This window comes from Oncorhynchus gorbuscha, linkage group LG02, assembly GCF_021184085.1.
Source record: "Oncorhynchus gorbuscha isolate QuinsamMale2020 ecotype Even-year linkage group LG02, OgorEven_v1.0, whole genome shotgun sequence".
Taxonomy (NCBI): Eukaryota; Metazoa; Chordata; class Actinopteri; order Salmoniformes; family Salmonidae; genus Oncorhynchus; species Oncorhynchus gorbuscha.
The window spans coordinates 26,585,955-26,606,671 of record NC_060174.1 but is presented as its reverse complement, the minus strand read 5'-3'; the positions used below and the strand labels follow the sequence as shown (position 1 = coordinate 26,606,671).

Below are 20,717 nucleotides of genomic sequence, written 5' to 3'. Positions count from 1 at the left end.
CCACGTTAAACAATGCTTGCTACCTTATATAATGTTACTTACCCTACATTATTCATCTCATATGCATACGTATATACTGTACTCTACATCATCGACTGTATCCTTACGTAATACATGTATCACTAGCCACTTTAACTATGCCACTTTGTTTACATACTCTTCTCATATGTATATACTGTACTCGATACCATCTACTGTATCTTGCCTATGCTGCTCTGTACCATCACTCATTCATATATCCTTATGTACATGTTCTTTATCCCCTTACACTGTGTATAAGACAGTAGTTTTGGAATTGTTAGTTAGATTACTTGTTGGTTATTACTAAACTGTCGGAACTAGAAGCACAAGCATTTCGCTACACTCGCATTAACATCTGCTAACCATGTGTATGTGACAAATAAAATTAGATTTGATTTGACATCCGCACTGAGCTAAAGTAGAGCTGCCGCTTTCAAGGAGCGGGACTCTAACGCGGAAGCTTATAAGAAATCCCTCTATGCCCTCCGACGAACCACCAAACAAGCAAAGCATCGATACAGGACAAAGATCGAATCGTACTACACCGGCTCTGACGCTCGTTGGATGTGGCAGGGCTTGCAAACTATTACAGACTACAAAGGGAAGCACAGCCAAGAGCTGCCCAGTGACACGAGCCTACCAGACAAGCAAAATTACTTCTATACTTGCTCCGAGGCAAGTAACAATGAAACATACATGAGAGCATCAGCTGTTCTGGACGACTGTGTGATCCCGCTCTCCGCAGCCGATGTAAGTAAGACATTTAAACAGGTCAACATTTACAAGGCCGCATGGCCAGACGGATTACCAGGACATATACTCCGAGCATGCGCTGACCAATTGGCAAGTGTCTTCACTGACATTAATCAGCCTCTCCCTGTCTGAGTCTGTAATACAAATATTTTTCAAGCAGACCACCATAGTTCCTGTGCCCAAGAACACTAAGATAACCTGCCTATATGACTACCGACCCGTAGCACTCACGTCTGTAGCCATGAAGTGCTTTGAAAGACTGGTCATGGCTCACATCAACACTATTATCCCAGAAACCCTAGACCCACTCCAAAGAACACCTATATGAGAATGCTATTCATTGACTACAGCTCAGCGTTCCAACACCATATTGCCCTCAAAGCTCATCACTAAGCTAAGTACCCTGGCACTAAACACCTCCCTCTGCAACTGGATCCTGGACTTCCTGACAGGCCACCCAGGTGGTAAGGGTAGGTAACAACACATCCGCCACGCTGATCCTGAACATGGGGGCCCCTCAGGGTTGCGTGCTCAGTCCCCTCCTGTACTCACTTCACTCATAACTGCACTGCCAGGCACGACTCCAGCATGATCACCAACAACGACGAGACAGCATATATGGAGGAGGTCAGAGACCTGGCCGTGTGGTGCCAGGACAACAACCTCTCCCTTAACGTTTTTACAAAGCTAACTAGTCACAGCTCTTTTTCTTCTGACATGGATAAATGTAAATGTAGCGTTGGAGTAGACAGCTTTCCCTTATTCATATGTGGCTTAGCTAGCTAGCTAACACTGTACACAAACAGTACCAGTCAAATGTTTGGACACCTACGCATTCATTTTTACTATTTTCTAGAATAATATAATAATAGTGAAGACATCAAAACTATGAAATAACACATGGGATCATAAAGTAACCAAAAAAGTGTTAAACAAATCAAAAATATATTTTAGATTCTTCAAAGTAGCCACCCTTTGCCTTGATGACAGCTTTGCAAACTCTTTGCATTCTCTCAACAAGCTTCATGAGGAATGCTTTTCCAATAGTCTTGAAGCATTTCCCACATATGCTGAGCACTTGTTGGCTGCTTGTCCTTCCCTCTGCGGTCCAACTCATTCCAAACCATCTCAATTGGGTTGAGGTCGGGTGATTGTGGAGGCCAGGTCATCTGATGCAGCACTCCATCACTCTACTTCTTGGTCAAATAGCCCTTACACAGCCTAGAGGTGTGTTGGGTTGTTGTCCTATTGAAAAACAAATGAGAGTCCCACTATCTGCATACCAGATGGGATTGCGTATCGCTGCAGAATGCTGTGGTAGCTATGCTGGTTAAGTGTGCCTTGAATTTTAAATTAATCACTGACAGTGTCACCAGCAAAGCACTCCCACACCATCACACCTCCTTCTCCATGCTTCACGATGGGAACCACATACAGCAGAAATCATCCGTTCACCTACTCTGCATCTCACAAAGACACAGCGGATGGAACAAAACATATCAAATTTGGACTCATCAGACCAAAGGACAGATTTCCACTAGTCTAATGTCCATTGCTCGTGTTTCTTGTCCCAAGCAGGTCTCTTCTTCTTCTTGGTGTCCTTTAGTAGTGTTTTCTTTACAGCAATTCGACCATCAAGGCCTGATTCACGCAGTCTCCTCTGAACAGTTGATTTTAAGATGTGTCTGTTACTTGAACTCTGTGAAGCATTTACTTGGGTAAATGCTGCAATTTCTGAGACTGGTAACTAATGAATGAATTCTCTGCAGCAGAGGTAACTCTGGCTCTTTCTTTCCTGTGGCGGTCCTCATGAGAGCCAGTTTAATCATAGCGCTTGATGGTTTTTGCGACTGCACTTGAAAAAACTTTCAAAGTTCTTGAAATGTTCTGCATTGACTGACCTTCATGTCTTAAAGTAATGATGGACTGTCGTGTCTCTTTGCATATTTGAGCTGTCCTTGCCATAATATGGACTTGGTCTTTTACCAATAGGGCTATCTTCTGTGTACCACCCCTACCTTGTCACAACACAATTGATTGGCTCAAACACATTAAGGAAAGAAATTCCACAAATAAACTTTTAAAAAGGCACACATGTTAAATGGTTGAGAGAATGCCAACAATGTGCAAAACTGTCAAGGCAAAGGGTGGCTACTTTGAAGAATCTAAAATATATTTTGATTTGTTTAACATTTTTTTGGTTACTACATGATTCCATATGTGCTATTTCATAGTTTTGATGTATTTACTATTATTCTACAATGTAGAAAATAGTACAAAATAAAGAAAAACCTTGTAATGATTAAGTGTGTCCAAATATTTGACTGGTCCTGTACATAATAATGATGAGCGTCTTTCGCTAAATCACACTGAATATTAACTTACCTCCGAGAGGTTTAGTGAGAACACTACGTGCAGGCAGTATGGCATATTTATGTTTTATCTTTCTTTAGCAGAGGTCCTGTACCGTTTTTATTTAAAGACCTGATTATCTTTTGTAGCCATGCTGCTAAAAACACGTAGCCGAAATTTTACCCACTTGTCATGTGGGTAGTTCAGGAGTGGATCCGATTGGTTATAATTTCATAGATCTGAAAACAGAAGATACCCGTAAAGAATTGGCGGACGCCTTCAAGCAATTCATCTGCGCTCATTCTCAAATCGTTATAAAAATCTCAATAGTAAATTGTTGGCTCATGTAATAACGAAGGCTGTCTTGATGTTGCTTTTTAAATAACCTTAGTATATATTATAACCCCGAAGATTTATCCACCTTTAATCATTTAGGTTGGCCTAAATAAAGCATGATCGGCAGATATTTCATTAGTAATCTTTATTAAGATAACAATAACATTTAATAAATTCTGCTACATTTCTATAAATTCATCACCCACGTACAATTTGTCAAAATCAATACCGATAAATAGCCTAATCAAACGATTCGTATAGTATACTGCGTTAAATGCGCAGAAAATTCGAATATTTACCATTTCCAATTTCAACAGAGGCAGCTATCTAAAATGTTTGATTGTGTTGATGGGAAAACAGGAACAGAAGAACACATTGATGTTGAAAGGAATAGGCCTAATAACAAAAGTCACCAAAAAACATCGAGAAATAAATAGCTTGAGAACATAGTTCAATAAATAGTTAGTCTCTGAAACCCAGACCTATGAGCAACAGCCGGAACATTGGTACATTGTGGGAGGAAATCCGTCTGCCGAGACTAATAAATAGTTAATAGATCATCAAATAAATACAACCTTGCAACACAAGTACTACATTAATGTACCTAAGAGTGTCATGTAAAAATCCATGTATTCTCGATAGCTTCGTATCCATAAGCATAGTGGTATACTTTCAATAACTTAAGTGCATTTTAAAACAAACACAACAAAATGTGAAACATGTCACTACAGTTTGTCTAAAAAATGTCCTCTATGAGAGGCACTTAATATGTCCTAGCCTTAACGCAGGTGCAGGCAATAGGCACTTTAATATAATGTGAGCTGAATGAATATTTTCCTGGGTCGGTCGTGCACTTGGTCTTCATCAAAACCATCTGGGATTGCACTACAGGCACAGAGTTATATCCATAATCTTCGTATTCGGCCCCGTGATGTCCGTGCCCTTTGACGATGATACATCCCGTGCATAGACATTCAGCAACAACAATCTTCTCAGGGAATCGTCCCTCCTTGCTATCGATGCTGTGGGAAAAGTCACATTCCAATTAATCAATTAGCCAATTAATCAATTAATAATGCCATACGAAAATGTATTTTCTTTCCTAGCCATATGTCATGCACATTGACTCAAATTATATTACTGTCCGAATGAGAACACTATGACTGCACGAGTACAATTGTAGCCTCGTACGAACCATCCTGATCTCAGAGCTCACATTCTTTGATCACGTTCTGTGTCGAAACAGAATATGAGTTCGCGAGATCATGATGGTTCGTACGAGGCTATAAAATGTTAGACCTATCCAGAAAGTATTTACTTCTAGTAGAAAGAGATGCCTTACCTGTACCGCCAGGGGGAGACAGAACGGTTGTTGTAGTCTACTGACTGTGAATGAAGCACAGCAGGGCAGGTCTTCTTCGTACCCAGCTTGTGATATTGCGTTTCATCAATATGACCGTCTTTCAGGTACCGGTTTCGACGCAAGATCTTAAGAGCTCCATCCTCCAATTCTTCTGCACTGAAGCATCCCTTATGCTTGTGTGCCTCTGATGCCAAAGTCAATTTATAAATAAAAAGTCCAAGTAAAAGTAGAGTCTGCAAAGGAGTGAAATAAATGAATAAAAACGAACAAACACCATTAATAAATTACCATTAGAATAAAAACCAATCCAAAATGATGGATCAAAACGTAATCCACCATTCATTCAGGTGTAGTTAAATTTCAAACAATCAGGGCAGTCAAACTCTCACTTACCTGCATAATCTTGAATAGACCTGGCAATTTCTAATATCAAATATATATTTGTTAGTAGAGGAGCCCAAGTGCTTATGCTCTGTTTTGTGCCATAATGCCAGTGATCCTACAATTTATAGCGGATGTACCTGGTTGGGGAAATCCGTATGTAGGAGGAAATGGAAATCACTATATTCAGTTCCCAGCTTCCTCTTTCCTACAGTGAGTGTCCCCACTGTCAGGACTTGGCTTGTGTTTACATCAACATTACATCACCTGTTATTACATTCATCTATATGAGCTTGTGTACACCTATACATAATTATTCATATTGATTTTATTAGCTGCTATAATCAATATATTGACCATAGGCATACTGTCAGACAGCTTGCATCCATTGACAGACAGTAATCTTACTGATATGTTTTCAAAGTCAAGACAGAAGCTAGGAATTATGAAGAAATGTAACAAAACGGTTCATTTATACACACACGGATAAAATAGACCAAATCTGAATCCATAAAATAAATGTAGCATAATTTTGGCCTATCCTACTACACCTTTTCAGTTTTCTGCCAATAATAAATGTAACCACATACTGTATGCTAAAACCTTCAGAGGGAAAAAACTGTAAATATATTTTTTCATGTTAAATTCAGCATGATAAACGAAGGATGATGATTGATGAATTCTTATTATAGTATATTTAGCTCATTCACTTGACAACCTCATCAGCCTTCCTACAAGGTGAACACTTTCTCCTGCAGCCTGGATCGTCCCACTCTGATGCAAACAATGGTGTCATCACAATAGCCTCATCTCTCCCTGCCCCTCCTCGTCGTTCCCTTACTGAACAAGGAGTATTTTTCATGTTATTCCTGATTGAAACATTTCCAACATCGTTGGTTCCAGAAATACAAGTCAGTTACAAAGAAAGCAGATAAGGTGTGATAGCTGGGCAAACCAGTAAGTATGCCTTATCAGTGCATTATAATGACAAACATCACGTGAGATTGTCATAATGACAGGTATCCTCACCATCAAGCCAGTACACAGGCAAAGAGAAATCTGTAAAGAACGCCACATGGCTTCAATAAACTGTCAGAAGACAACATGCCTCATTATAAATAGGTATTTTTCTTTGTGATGAAGAAGTTCCCCCTATCTGTAGGCTAATGAACTGTCAAGGTATGGGACTTTTAGTATGCAGAATAATCAGACTGTATGCAGAAAAAGTAGTAGAGCATGTGTTTTAATATATTCTGGTTATGTTGAAACAGACCCTAGACTATTAGTCTGCTTACTGATTAACATGTCTGAGAGACATACATTAACATCTGCCACTCTGGAGTCTAAAACTGAGATGAGTCTAATAAGGGCAAGTACCATGAACTTTCCAATGACCAATCCCTGCCCCGAAGAACAAACACACTAAATCAGTAGGACTTGTACCATTGACCAGCTTAGCTGGGCTCATATTTCCACCTCACTAACGTTAAATCAATATCATCACATCTTCTATCACATTTGCCTCTATCACATGAGCCTCAGCCCAGCCATTGACTGCCAGTGGAAAAGCACCAAATATCATTGGTTAATCCGAATGCATCTGTGATGTCCTTGCCCCACCCTAGAAAGCAGGTGTCCTGCCCATTATTATTCATAAGATCTGCAGTAATCATGTGAAAGCCTTGTTTTTCAAATTATATTTGGTAGTGAAAATGTACATCAACATGCAATACATTGCGCTTCATCTCCTGTGAAGAACGAGAGAAAACAAGTGATTGATGGAGCCATGTATCCAATTAATATAGGATTGGGGAGAGTGAAATTATGGAGAAGGAACAGACACACGACAGATGGTTTCTCTTTATCAAAATAGTTTATTTAGAAGCCTTTTGTCACAAAAGCAAGACGCTCCTTATCCTCCGGTGTCCCCAACCATCTCTCATACTCTGTCAACTAAAAATGTGAGAAAAATAAAACACAGTAAATTACTTGAGAAGAGCTAGAGATTTTTTTGGGTAGATTAAAAAAGCAATACTTCACACATCACTATCAATTTGTTCTCTACAATCATACACTTGAAAAAAATGGGTGCTTGTCAAATGCTCACAATTATTGTACACTGTATGTAAAATGAACACTGCAAGAGAACACAGAGCACAGGCCTAGAACAGGAGAAGTCATTGGTTAAGACATAACCACCATGAACAAGAGGTCCTGTGAGCGTGTTTCTCATTCTGAATGAATGCAGACGAAATGTTTGTACAGAGAACCAGTTGGGAGACTAGAGGCAGTTTCCAGGATCTTCAGAACGGAAGAAATGGGGCAAGACCAGCACTCGACCCAACAGACAGAAAAAAAGACATGAGATAAGAGACAGTAAAAGGGGCAGACAGAGAGAAACAGTGTGGATCGAAAGTATATAAATTCACCTTATCAATGAGACACGATGGGAAGATTGTTCCTTCTCACTAAATAGACAACAGTGACACCCTGCTACTACTTCTTTTCAGCACTGTAAAACCTTTTAGACAACCTCTCTCTGAAGGCAAACAAGCAGAAATGTTTTGGTGGCCATTTTGTTCAGTAACAATTACACAATGGCCTTTACATTTAGGGACAGACACCTTTTTTACATTTCCAGAGAATGCTAGGCTTCTTGACAGGTATTGGTGACTTATGTCCCTTGATGCTTGATGTTGCCTGGGCGACTTGGGTAGGCAGGCAGGCAGGCAGGGTGAGGGTTATTTCCCTGGGATCTTGGCCCTCTTGCGGGCGATGGCATCCTCAACAGCTTTGAGCTGCTTCAGCAGTTCCTCACGGCGAGACAGTGTGCTGCTAGGCTTGCCGGAGCCTGAGCCTGGGCCGCCTGGGGGCTGTTTGCCTGAGCCCGAGGACAACACCCCTGGACCTTTGCCAGACGACTTTGGTGGTGGGGACAGAGGACGTTTTCTAAAGAGAGAAATGACATGATTGGGCTTAGTGCCACATGCCTATGACAATTTACAAGGGTTATCATGGGGATGAATCTACCTGTATAGAGAGGGTGCGTGTAGATGTATAAATAGTGACGACAGGGTCACATGCCCTGTGTATTGGTGTATATCATATACTTCGGGGGCTTCCACTTTTGTGACTTGTTCCACATTCAAAACAAAGGCTTGTGGTTGCTCTAACATCCTAAAATGACATCACTACTGCGGTGAAGGGCAGCACCAACAAAGAGGCGTCAGATTGGGGTTGTGTGTGTAGTTTTGGATGAGAAGCAGCAGAGGGCACCTACCTTTCTCCCGGTGGTGGCATGGGGCGAGGGCCCTGGCCTCTGGGCCGGTCCATTCTAGGAGAGAGTGGGGGCCGTCCAGGCATCCTCCTGTCACCACGACCTGTAGGACATTGATGGGAAGTTGATTACATACAGCAGGGAATTGTGGCCTCAGATGAATGACTTGGTTAAACACAGACAAAGCATATAGAAAGAACAGATAATGCAGCCTACGGTAAGGTTTCTCTGGTAGTTGGATTTCCACATTTGGTATAACCAAACCACGTGTGTGTGCACGAGTTCCTTGGGAAGAACACATTATTAATGTCAGACTAAGCGTTTTCTGAACAGTTTGAGGCCCTCACCTCTCTCAGGAGACAATGCTATCCTCTTGCTGAGTGGAGAGGTAGGCCTGTCCTTGTCTGAAGACATGTATCGCTTCCTGTTACCCCGCTCTGCCTGCTGCTACAGAGTGAGAGAGCGATACATTGTTACGAGTCAGACAGTTAATTCACAAGCAACAAATGCAATCCAATACAGTACATTGAAATGAGATAAAATCACATTTGCTCAATGTTCAATGGTGGCATTTAAATAACACTGAAACAATATCAGCGATACCAAAGGTATGGTATACAGAAGCTTGATATTAGTACTAGTATCTAGTTATTCTTTTTTTTTTTTTGTACCCCATTTTCTTCCCAATTTCATGGTATCCAATTGTTTTTTTGTAGCTACTATCTTGTCTCATCGCTACAACTCCCGTACGGGCTCGGGAGAGACCAAGGTTGAAAGTCATGCGTCCGGCCCGCCACAGGAGTCGCTGGTGCGCGATGAGACAAGGATTTCCCTAACGGCCAAACCCTCACTAACCTGGAGACGCTAGGCCAATTGTGCGTCGCCCCCACGGACCTCCCGGTTGCGGCCGGTTACGACAGAGCTTGGGCGCGAGAGTCTCTGGTGGCACAGCTGGCGCTGCAGTACAGCACCCTTAACCACTGCGCCACCCGGGAGGCACACTATCTAGTTATTCAGTCTGACTGATAAGAGTATGAGGAAGTCAGACACTTATCACATTGACTGTCCAACCTCTCCTTCGCACAAAGATACTCAGACCTCTAAACTCTAATGCCATTAGCGTCACAGGGTGTGATATCAGTGTCACTTGTATCTAAATTAATGTTGTCACGATACCAGTATAGCAATCCTACAATGCCAGATATTCCTTGGCAAAAAGAAAACACGAAGCAGAGTGAATTCTGTGGTCATTTAAAACATACATTTGTAAAATGGTGTGTGCTATAGCTTGCAAAATAAATAAATGTGACTCTGGGTGGCAACATAAGGCTGTTTTTTTCCAACATGAACATAATTTCTGTCGTTATTAGTCTCGGGACAACACTAATCCACATATTTTTCCATAGTAATTCAGAGACTCGGTCTATTTGAGTTGAGAGCAGTTGACTTTCAACAGTAAATCCAGCAGCGGTCACCTTGTTGAGAAGCGTGAGTTTGATGTCTTTGTGCTGGCCATAGCCTCCAGGGGCTCCCATGGGGGGTCCGTGGGGCGGGTGCATGGGGTGGCCACCAGGACCGTGCCCCCCAGGACCGTGCCCCCTGCTGCCAGGCCCAGATCTGGGCATGGGGCCGTGGGTATGTCTATGAGGGAGGCCTGAGGTATCAATCTTCCTCCGGTCCTCTCTGGGGGGATGGGGCTCATCTTTCTTAGTGGGCTTCCCTGTGGAGAGCAGACAGTATACATCACTAACATACAACCCATAGAACCACCAGATGCTGACATTCTGTGATGACACATCAACCACAATACAATCCAGAGTGAATTGCAGAGTCTATGACAAAAGCCTAACTGCTACCTTTGTCCTTGTTGGGACCCCTGTCCCGTGGCGGGACCCTCTCCTTGCGGGCATGGGGCTGTCCGGGGGTGGGGGATTGGGAACTGGCTGACGACACAGGGCTGGCCAGGTCAGCGTACATGTCATCGGAGTCAGCGCTCCTCACTGAGCTGCTGCTGGAGGCCGAGGACACACTAGACACACTGCTCACACTCAGAGACCTAAACAGGGACCACACAGGCCACAGGGAGAGAGAGACTCAGTGCTGTGTCAAAAAAACCTGCACACACACTAACTCAGGCTGAAGAAAATATTGACAGAATATCGACATTTGTAGTGTTTTTTAAAATTGATTTAAGCATGACTAAAACACCCAAGAACAGAAGGTGGTGACTGAGTGGGTGGTGGGGCAAAATGGGGGAGAAATCAATCAAACGGATGAATCACGGTTAAGATAAATGAAGAGAGGAGCAGGTGTACAAGCCAGGGTAATATAAATGGCAGATATAAAATGGCATAGTACCTGGATTTTCTAGGTAGTTGACCAGTGGATAAACAGCAAAGAAAAACAAGAGAGCAGGTATTCAATACATATCGGTTTCAAAGTGGTACCTGCATCAAATCAAATTTGATATGTTACATGCACCGAATACAAACAGGTGTAGACCACCGTGAAATGCTTAGTTACAAGCCCTTACTCTACAATGCGGTTCAAGAAAAAGAGTTTAAAAAATATTTACTAAATAAACTAAAATAATAAAAGTTTTTTTTTTATAAAAAAAAAAGTTACAATAAAATAATAACGAGGCTATATACAGGGGGTACCAGCACCAAGTCAATAACTCCTTTCTGAGGCAAAATTCTCTTAACTGTCAGCTTCTAAAGCAGTGTAGTGGAAGTTAGTGGAAGTGGGATCGATTCATCCTACCTGGACTTCTTGGACCCAGAGCGTGAGACGGAGGCAGAGGAGGAGCGGGATCTGGAGCGAGAGCTGGAGCCAGAGTAACTACTGCCGCTCACACTGCCACTGACTGTCCGCCTAAACAGGGAAATAGAGTGAGAGGAGAGAGAAAGATCAACATATTTCAGTGAGCGAAGATATCATCATACTTTTAATAGTAGAATGTACATCACAGTAACAACGTGTCAGTCCAAATGATCCTCAACACTGGAGCTCCACAGGGGTGCGTGCTCATTCCCCTCCTGTACTCCCTGTTTACCCACGACTGCATGGCCATTCTCTGTTTATCATATATGCATAGTCACTTTAACTATACATTCATGTACATACTACCTCAATTGGGCCGACCAACCAATGCTCCCGCACATTGGCTAACCAGGCTATCTGCATTGTGACCCACCACCCGCCACCCACCAACCCCTCTTTTACGCTACTGCTACTCTGTTCATCATATATGCATTAGAGGTCGACCGATTAATTGGAATGGCTGATTAATTAGGGCCGATTTCAAGTTTTCATAACAATTGGAAATAAGTATTTTTGGATGCCGATTTTGCCTATTTTTCTTTTTACACCTTTATTTAACTAGGCAAGTCAGATAAGAACACATTCTTATTTTCAATGACGGCCTAGGAACGGTGGGTTAAGTGCCTTGTTCAAGAGGCAGAACGACAGATTTTTACCTTGTCAGCTCAGGGATTCAATCTTGCAACCTTACGGTTAACTAGTCCAAAGCTCTAACCACCTGCCTCACGAGGAGTCTGCCTGTTGTGCGAATGCAGTAAGAAGCCAAGGTAAGTTGCTAGCTAGCATTAAACTTATCTTATAAAAAACAATCAATCGTCATCACTAGTTATAACTACACATGGTTGATGATATTACTAGTTTATCTAGCGTGTCCTGCGTTGCATATAATCGATGCAGTGCGCATTCGCGAAAAAGGACTGTCGTTGCTCCAACGTGTACCTAACGATAAACATCGATGCCTTTCTAAAAAATCAATAAAAAGTAGTATATATTTTTTAAAGCTGCATATTTAGCTAAAAGAAATCCAGGTTAGCAGGCAATATTAACCAGGTGAAATTGTGTCACTTCTCTTGCGTTCATTGCACGCAGAGTCAGGGTATATGCAACAGTTTGGGCCGCCTGGCTCATTGCGAACTAATTTGCCAGAATTGTATGCAATTATGATATAACATTGAAGGTTGTGCAATGTAACAGCAATGTTTAGACTTAGGGATGCCACCCGTTAGATAATATACGGAACAGTTCCGTATTTCACCGAAATAATTAACTTTTTGTTTTCGAAATGATAGTTTCCGGATTCGACCGGATTAATGACCTAAGGCTCCTATTTCTGTGTGTTATTATGTTATAATTAATTCTATAATTTGATATTTGATAGAGCAGTCTGACTGAGCGGTGGTAGGCAGCAGCAGGCTCGTAAACATTCATTCAAACAGCATTCATTCAAACAAACTTTTGTGCGTTTTACCAGCAGCTCTTCGAAATGCTTCAAGCATTGCACTGTTTACGACTTCAAGCCAATCAACTCCAGAGATTAGGCTGGTGTAACCGATGTGAAATGGCTAGCTAATTAACGGGGTGGGCGCTAATTGTGTTTCAATGCTTCGAGGGTGGCTGTTGTCGATGTGTTCCTGGTTCGAGCCCAGGTAGGAGCGAGGAGAGGGATGGAAGCTATACTGTTACACTGGCAATACTAAAGTACCTGTAAGAACATCCAATAGTCAAAGGTTAATGAAATACAAATCGTATAGAGAAAATGGTCCTATAATTCAACAACCTAAAACTTCTTACCTAGGAATATTGAAGACTCATGTTCAAAGGAAACACCAGCTTTCATATGTTCTCATGTTCTGAGCAAGGAACTTAAACATTAGCTTTCTTAGATGGCACATATTGCACTTTTACTTTCTTCTCCAACACTGTTTTTGCATTCCTTAAAACCAAATTGAACATGTTTCATTATTTATTTGAGGCTAAATAGATTTTATTGATGTATTATATTAAGTTAAAATGTGTTCATCCAGTATCATTGTAATTGTCATTATTACAAATAAATAAAATACTTTAAAAAAATTATTTTTAAATTGGCCGGTATCTGCTTTTTTTGGTCCTCCAATAATCGGTATCGCCGTTAGAAAAATCATAATCGGTCGACCTCTAATATGCATAGCCACTTTAACCATATCTACATGTACATACTACCTCAATCAGCCTGACTAACCAGTGTCTGTATGTAGCCCCGCTACTGTATATAGCCTGTCTTTTTACTGTTGTTTTATTTCTGTACTTACTGATTGTTCAGCTAACACCTTTTTTTGCACTATTGGTTAGAGCCTGTAAGTAGGCATTTAACTCTAAGTTCTACCTACACCTGTTGTATTCGGCGCACGTGACAAATAAACTTTGATTTGATTGCATACTTAATTAGCAAGACATTTTAGGTCACATTCATATAACTGAAAACAAACTGTTGTCCCTGCAGTGGAGTAGAGTGCTGCATCACAGATGAAGGGAGATTTCCCTCAGAGCAGGAACAACAACTGTGTTCATTTGACGCCACTAACATCAAGTCACGTCGTGACTGACGATACAAGTTCACCTGAGAGGAAAACCTACAAAACAGCCTACAACAGTCTTCAAGTCCTACTCCTCTTGCCAAGGGAAACTCCCAGCGGCACCTCAGGCGTCATCGTGCCAGTCAGCTGTGAACATTAATCTCTGAGTGACAGCATCTTTTGTTGAAATTAATTAGTCAGGTTGTGTCTGAGCTATGTGGTAGCACTAAAAGCATCCAACACCCATTGAAATAATTTCTCGACAGCCCTTAAGATGCACGCACATCAATCTTTTGCCCGTCTTACTTCCTACCCTTTTGCCTGCTCCTGTGACATGGATACCTGGTGAGCAGTGCCAAAGTCAATATTCAAATCACCATTTCACCATTTCATACAACGGATGGGCTTTAAAGTGTTGAGGGAAAAGGGTTGAGGGAAAAGGGTAGAGGGAAAAGGGTAGAGGGAAAAGGGTAGAGGGAAAAGGGTAGAGGGAAAAGGGTAGAGGGAAAAGGGTAGAGGGAAAAGGGTAGAGGGAAAAGGGTAGAGGGAAAAGGGTTGAGGGAAAAGTGTTAGTTTCATTAACTATGAATCATTGTTGAACAAAATGACTTACATAAACATGCAATCAAGTCAATAAATTAACATTTTACAAGGGAGCACAATGCATCTTTAGAGCTGCAGGACCCCCAGCCAACAGGTTTTACATGAGATTTTCCACAGGGAGAACCACGCCACCCACACAGCGTGAGCCTAGTGCATTCTACCCATGCAGGCAGAGAAACCACAGCCAGTGGCTCGCCCCCTCGCTGTCCTTTCCTACCCTTTTACTGTCCTTTCCCTGACCACAGCACCAGCCCTGGGTTCTTCCCCATGCAGGCCCAGACATGGCCGTCAGCTGAACCAGAGATAGAGGATAGTTCTTTCACCAACACACAGTCCTGCTGCTGGAATAGGCCCCTGCTGATGCAAATCTACCTGCCATACAAAGTGGCTTTGTGAGCTGAGGGATACTCGTCGTGCAATTTCAATAAAAAACCCACACACACACACTCACAAATATGCCTGGTATTAGGCCTACCTGTGACATACTGCCTGAAAATAAGGTTAACAATCTGATTTGCAAAATATTAAAATGTGAACCGGTTAAGTCTCAAGTTAGTGGAGCCGCAATAGAGTTCACTGCAATAATTTTAAAAAAGACAGATGGGAAAAAATTGTCTCTCCTTGATTTGTGGCAATATTTTGTACAATCATTGCACCATGGTATTAGGGATGGGAACAGTTAATTGAATAATCAAACGGACGTTAGTATTGGATTACTTAAGTGAGTGTTCATTAAAAAATATATAATTGTAGGCCTATTTTAACAATGAAACAGCTGTCTAAATTAAACAAAATTATACTTGTGACATTGTTAGCTACAAGGATATATACCATGACACTTAATTCTTAATTGAATAAAACACAATGTAGCTTTTATAACGTTGAGCTACTGTTGCACATTTAGCCCTCCAGTCCTCCCTGATATCGGTACACTTCAAACAGTTTCCACAAAACCCAAAACCCGAAACAGATCTATGCAAAACACACACCAGAAAATGTGAAAATCAGAATTCTCTTTCACTTTTGCTGTTAGCCAAAACTAGCGGAGAAAAGCAGTCGGTCCTCTGTTTACCACTGCCATGTGCATGTGTCATTTTGATTGGTCAAGAGCATTTTATTTGTGTGTTGCATTTGGACTACCCGCATATACAAACAAATGTCATGATATCATTTGAATAGTAAAATCATTTCAAATGTCCATCCCTATTTGGTATATCACTGGATATCCTTGAGCTCTAAGGTTGGCTTTGTTATTAATATGTGACAGAGAAACCTGTGATAAGACGGATGGCCAGTAGAAGTGTGTACTTCTGTCCTACCTCCTGGGTGGGTTGTGCTGCTGCCTCTCCTTCCGCCGGCCCCCCTCCCGAGGCGGCATGGGTCGGCCCCCCTCCCGAGGCGGCATGGGCCGGCCCCCCTCCCGAGGCGGCATGGGCCGGCCCCCCTCCCGAGGCGGCATGGGCCGGCCCCCCTCCCGAGGCGGCATGGGTCGGCCCCCCTCGTGGGGCTCGCGGTGGTTGATGGGCTTTCCCCATTCTGGGGTGGGTTTGGAGAGTTTCCCAGGCTGGCCTGGCAATGGTGGGCTGGGAGCCTTCCTGGGGGGTGCCTTCTCCCTACGAGGAGGGGGAGGTGTACCAGGCTTCAGTGGGATGCTTGAAGATAAGAGTATATTGCTTTGTTGTTTGGCATGCAGCATTCACACGTCACAGTAATGAGGGCAAAACCCATACTTTCTTCAAAAGACTGATTGACTATAGACTAACACCAGAAGCATGCTAGCTACACACCTAAGGTGAACCATATAGCATGTCAATTAAACGTAAACTACTCTATTATTATGTAAGACTCAGTACCTATTGACTCTTGAGCTATGAAAGGAAAAGTACAAACGATCTGTGTGAGTTGTGTATGAAGGTACACAGCACAACGGATGAAAATATAGCATGTCTATGGATGAATGGGTATGGCTGTACCCTTTGGGGCCTAGAGCTGGCGGGGCCTCAACTTTATTCTTGGCGTTCCTCTGTGCTGAAGGGGTCGGAGACGGAGACGATGAGAATGATCTGGACCTGCAGTGACCATAGGTTAAAGGTTAGCATGGACTCAGTGAATGAGTGTCCTATTCAATAGACAGTGTTGTGGGGGTGTGTTAGGTGGTGCTGTGCATTGACAGACAGGCAGGCAGAGTGTGTGTCGGACCTGGAGTGGCTGCCGCTGAAGGAGCTGCGCTGGGATGAGTGGCTGGAGTACGAGCTGAAGGACGAGGAGCCTGAGCGAGACCGAGAGCGGGATGAACCGGAGCCTGTGTAGGAGGAAGAGCGGGACGAAGACCTGCAGAACAGAACACACACTTAACCTCTCTCTTTAACACACAAACACGGAGTACTCAAGTAGATTGAAACGCTGCAGAAAATAGGTGCTTTAGTAAGGTAGAGTACCAAAGTAGATGTATGGCTGAATTGAAAGCTACCTAGATGAGTTGGACAGCGATACAGAGGATCCAGAAGGCCGGTGTCGCCGGCGGCCCCGCGGCGGTGACCCAGACATGCCCGGAAGTCTCCTGGGGGATTTGGACCGGCGCCAGGGGTCCTTCCACTCATCTGGCCGCTTGGACATGGGCATCAGCTCCTTTTTGGAAGGCGGTTCCATCATCGGTCGACTGAGGGGTTAAGAAAGGAAATGGGGGCAAACATGTTTTTTTTAAATCACACATTTTGCAATAAAGCAGCACAAATGAATGAGACTGAAATCATGGACAGAAGGCCAATGATGAATGAGGACATTTTGAATCCATTCACTATTTTCATTCCTTCCTGTCAGTGACATGTGTTGTTTAAAAAAAAAGCTGTGGTAGGAAAACATCGTGCGTACATGGAACCAGTTCATGTTCTTGTAAAAAAAATGTTACCACTTTTTCTCCCCAATTTCGTGGTATCCAATTGTTGTAGTAGCTACTATCTTGTCTCATCGCTACAACTCCCGTACGGACTCGGGAGAGACGAAGGTTGAAAGTCATGCGTCCTCCGATACACAACCCAACCAAGCCGCACTGCTTCTTAACACAGTGCGCATCCAACCCGGAAGCCAGCCACACCAATGCGCCGGAGGAAACACCGTGCACCTGGCCACCTTGGCGCACACTGCGCCCAGCCCGCCACAGGAGTCGCTGGTGCGCGATCAGACAAGGACACCCCTACCGATCAAGCCCTCCCTAACCCGGGCGACGCTAGGCCAATTGTGCGTCGCCCCACGGACCTCCCGGTCGCGGCCGGTTACAACAGAGCCTGGGCGCGAACCCAGGGATTCTGATGGCACAGCTGGCGCTGCAGTACAGCGCCCTTAACTACTGCGCCACCCGGGAGGCCCCAGTTCATGTTCTTGATAGAGTGTGGCACAACATACTGGCACAACATACTTGAGCGGCAGCCCTCCAGTTATTCCCAGGTAAAAGAAACCAAGACACTGATTTACAACATGATGCGTCGCAACATGAGCTGATGATGATCTAAAAAACACATTCAACTGTTCAAAAGACCGTTCCTTGCCATACCTATGTGTGTTATACGTCCTGTGCCCACTTCCTGACAGGTTGTCATTCTAAATAAGAATGTTCTGAATTGATTTACCAGTATAAAGAAAAATGTGAAAAAACAGTGCATCTGGAAAGTATTCAGAGCCCTCGACTTTTTCTACATTTTGTTACGTTACAACCTTATTCTAAAATGTATTAAATTGTTTTCTCCCCCCATCAATCTACACACAATACCACATAACGACAAAGAAACAGATTTTTAGAAATAGTCACAAATTTATTACAAATAAAAATACATAAATATCAATTTACATAAGTATTCAGACCCTTTACTCAGTACTTGGTTGAAGCAACTTTGACAGCAATTACATCCTTGAGTCTTCTTGGGTATGAGGGCACAAGCTTGGCACGCCTGCATTTGGAGATTTAGTTCCATTCTTTTCTGCAGATCCTCTCGAGCCCAGTCAGGTTGGATGGGGAGCATTTCTGCACAGCCATTTTCAGAGTTACAGTGTGCGAGGGTACAGATTAGTTGAGGAAATTTGTACATGTAGGTAGGGGTGAAGTGACTATACATAGATAATAAACAGTGAATAGCAGCAGTGTACAAAAGGGAGGGTGGTCAATGTAAATAGTCCAGTGGCGATTTTATTATTTGTTCAGTAGTCTTATGGCTTGGGGGTAGAAGCTGTTGAGGAGCCCTTTGGTCCTAGACTTGGCACTCCAGTACCGATTATTGTGCGGTATCAGAGAAACTTGGGTGACTGGAGTCTCTGACAATTTTATGGGCTTTCATCTGACACCGCCTATTATATTAGGTCCTGGATGGCAGGAAGCTTGGCCCCAGTGATGTACTGGGCCGTACACACAACCCTCTGTAGCGCCATATGGTCAGATGCCGAGCAGTTGCCATACCGGGTGGTGATGCAACCGGTCAGGATGCTCTCGATGGTGCAGCTGTAGAACCTTTTAAGGATCTGGGGACCCATGCCAAATATTTTCATTCTGCTGAGGGGGGAAAGGTTTTGTCGTGCCCTCTTCACGACTGTTTTGGTATGTTTGGACCATGCTAGTTCATTGGTGATGTGGACACCAAGGAACTTGAAACTGGACCCGCTCCACTACAGCCCCGTCGATGTTAATGGGGGCCTGTTCAGCCCACCTTTTCCTGTAGTCTACGATCAGCTGCTTTGTCTTGCTTACTTTGAGGGAGAGGTTGTTGTCCTGGCACCACACTGCCAGTTCTCTGACCTCCTCCCTATAGGCCGTCTCATTGTTCTCAGTGATGTGTTGTTAGCAAACTTGGTGTTGGAGTCGTGTTTGGCCACGCAGTCGTGGGTGAACAGGGAGTACAGGAGGGGATTAAGTACACACCCCTGAGGGGCCCCAGTGTTAAGGATCAGCGTGGCAGACGTGTTGTTGCCTACTCTTACCACCTGGGGCAGCCCTTAGGAAGTCCAGGATCCAGGTGCAGAGGGAGGTGTTTAGTCCCAGAGGCCTTAGCTTGGTGACAAACTTCATAGGCACTATGGTGTTGAACGCTGAACTGTAGTCAATGAACAGCATTTTCACATTGGTGTTCCTTTGTCCAGGTGGGAAAGGGCAGTGTGGAGTGCGATTGAGATTGCATCATCTGTGGATCTGTTGGGGCAGTATGCGAATTGGAGTGGATCTAGGGTGTCCTGGAGGATGCTGTTGATGTGAGCCATAACCAGCCTTTCAAAGCACTTCATGGCTAACAGGCAGTAATCATTTAGACAGGTTACCTTCGCTTCCTTGGGCACAGGGACTGTTGAACTGCTTGAATCATGTAAGTATTAGAGACTCGGTCAGGGAGAGGTTGAAAATGCCAGTGAAGACACTTGGTCCGCGCATGCTTGAGTACACATCCTGGTAATCCGTCTGGCTCAGTGGCTTTGTGAATAAAGACCTGTTTAAAGGTTTTGTTCACATCGGCTATCGAGAGTGTCATCACAGTCATCTAGAACAGCTGGTGCTCTCGTGCATGCTTCAGTGTTGCTTGCCTCAAAGCGAGCATAAAGGGCATTTAGCTCATCTGTTAGGCTCGAGTCACTGGGCAGCTCGCGTCTGGGTAGCCCTTTGTAGTCCATAATAATTTTCAAGCCCTGCCACATCCGACGAGCGTCAGAGCCAGTGTAGTAGGATTCAATCTTAATCCTGTATTGACACTTTCTTATAAGAGTACGAATTAGTCTCCCGCTCCATGAAAGCAGCAGCTCTAGTCTTTAGCTCGATGCGGATGTTGCCTGTAATCCATGGCTTCTGATTGGGATATGTACATACGATCACTGTGGGAACGAAGTCATTGATGCACTTATTGATGAAGCCAAAGACTGAAGGCCTGGTTGGTGTAGTGCTGCACAGATGGTGGTCCTTCAGGAAGGTTCTCCCATCTCCACAGAGGAACGCATGAGCTCTGTCAGAGTGACCATCGGGTTCTTGGTCACCTCCCTGACCAAGGCCCTTCTCCCCCGATTGCTCAGTTTGGCTGGGTGGCCAGCTCTGTTCTCTCTGCTTTTGCATGGCAAGCGTAACCAGTCCATCAATTCTGACACCAACAGGCTCCTGAACAGCTTCTATTCCCAAACCATAAAACTGCTAAATAGCGACACAGATTATTGGAGTGGATCCTTATATTTTATTTTGCACTGTCTCTACACACTCACAATGACACTGACTACACACACACTCACAAAAAAT

General features: G+C 43.5%; 2 protein-coding genes across 2 annotated transcripts in view; both read right to left on the bottom strand.

Moving 5' to 3' along the window:
* Positions 1-3,669: 3,669 nt before the first annotated feature.
* LOC123992348 (interleukin-17C-like) lies at positions 3,670-5,301 on the bottom strand. Its single transcript, XM_046293502.1, has 3 exons — positions 5,219-5,301; positions 4,805-5,058; positions 3,670-4,484 (listed from the first exon to the last, which is right to left on the bottom strand). Exons 1-3 carry the CDS (start codon positions 5,222-5,224, stop codon positions 4,226-4,228), a joined length of 519 nt encoding a protein of 172 aa, XP_046149458.1. The 5' UTR covers positions 5,225-5,301; the 3' UTR covers positions 3,670-4,225.
* A 1,759-nt stretch (positions 5,302-7,060) lies between these two features.
* Positions 7,061-20,717, bottom strand: part of LOC124000139 (zinc finger CCCH domain-containing protein 18-like) — a 29,524-nt gene continuing 15,867 nt past the window's right edge. Inside the window, 11 exon segments of the mRNA XM_046306318.1 lie at positions 7,061-8,155; positions 8,487-8,586; positions 8,831-8,930; positions 9,959-10,203; positions 10,340-10,539; positions 10,842-10,850; positions 11,247-11,357; positions 15,784-16,077; positions 16,438-16,533; positions 16,664-16,795; positions 16,935-17,123. Coding sequence (XP_046162274.1) covers positions 7,948-8,155; positions 8,487-8,586; positions 8,831-8,930; positions 9,959-10,203; positions 10,340-10,539; positions 10,842-10,850; positions 11,247-11,357; positions 15,784-16,077; positions 16,438-16,533; positions 16,664-16,795; positions 16,935-17,123 — 1,684 coding nt within the window. The 3' untranslated portion in view covers positions 7,061-7,947.

Coding starts and splice junctions, on each gene's coding strand:
- LOC123992348 (XM_046293502.1), bottom strand. Junction 4,485..4,804: donor GTCTCCCCCTGGCGGTACAG/GTAAGGCATCTC, acceptor CTTTTCCCACAG/CATCGATAGCAAGGAGGGAC.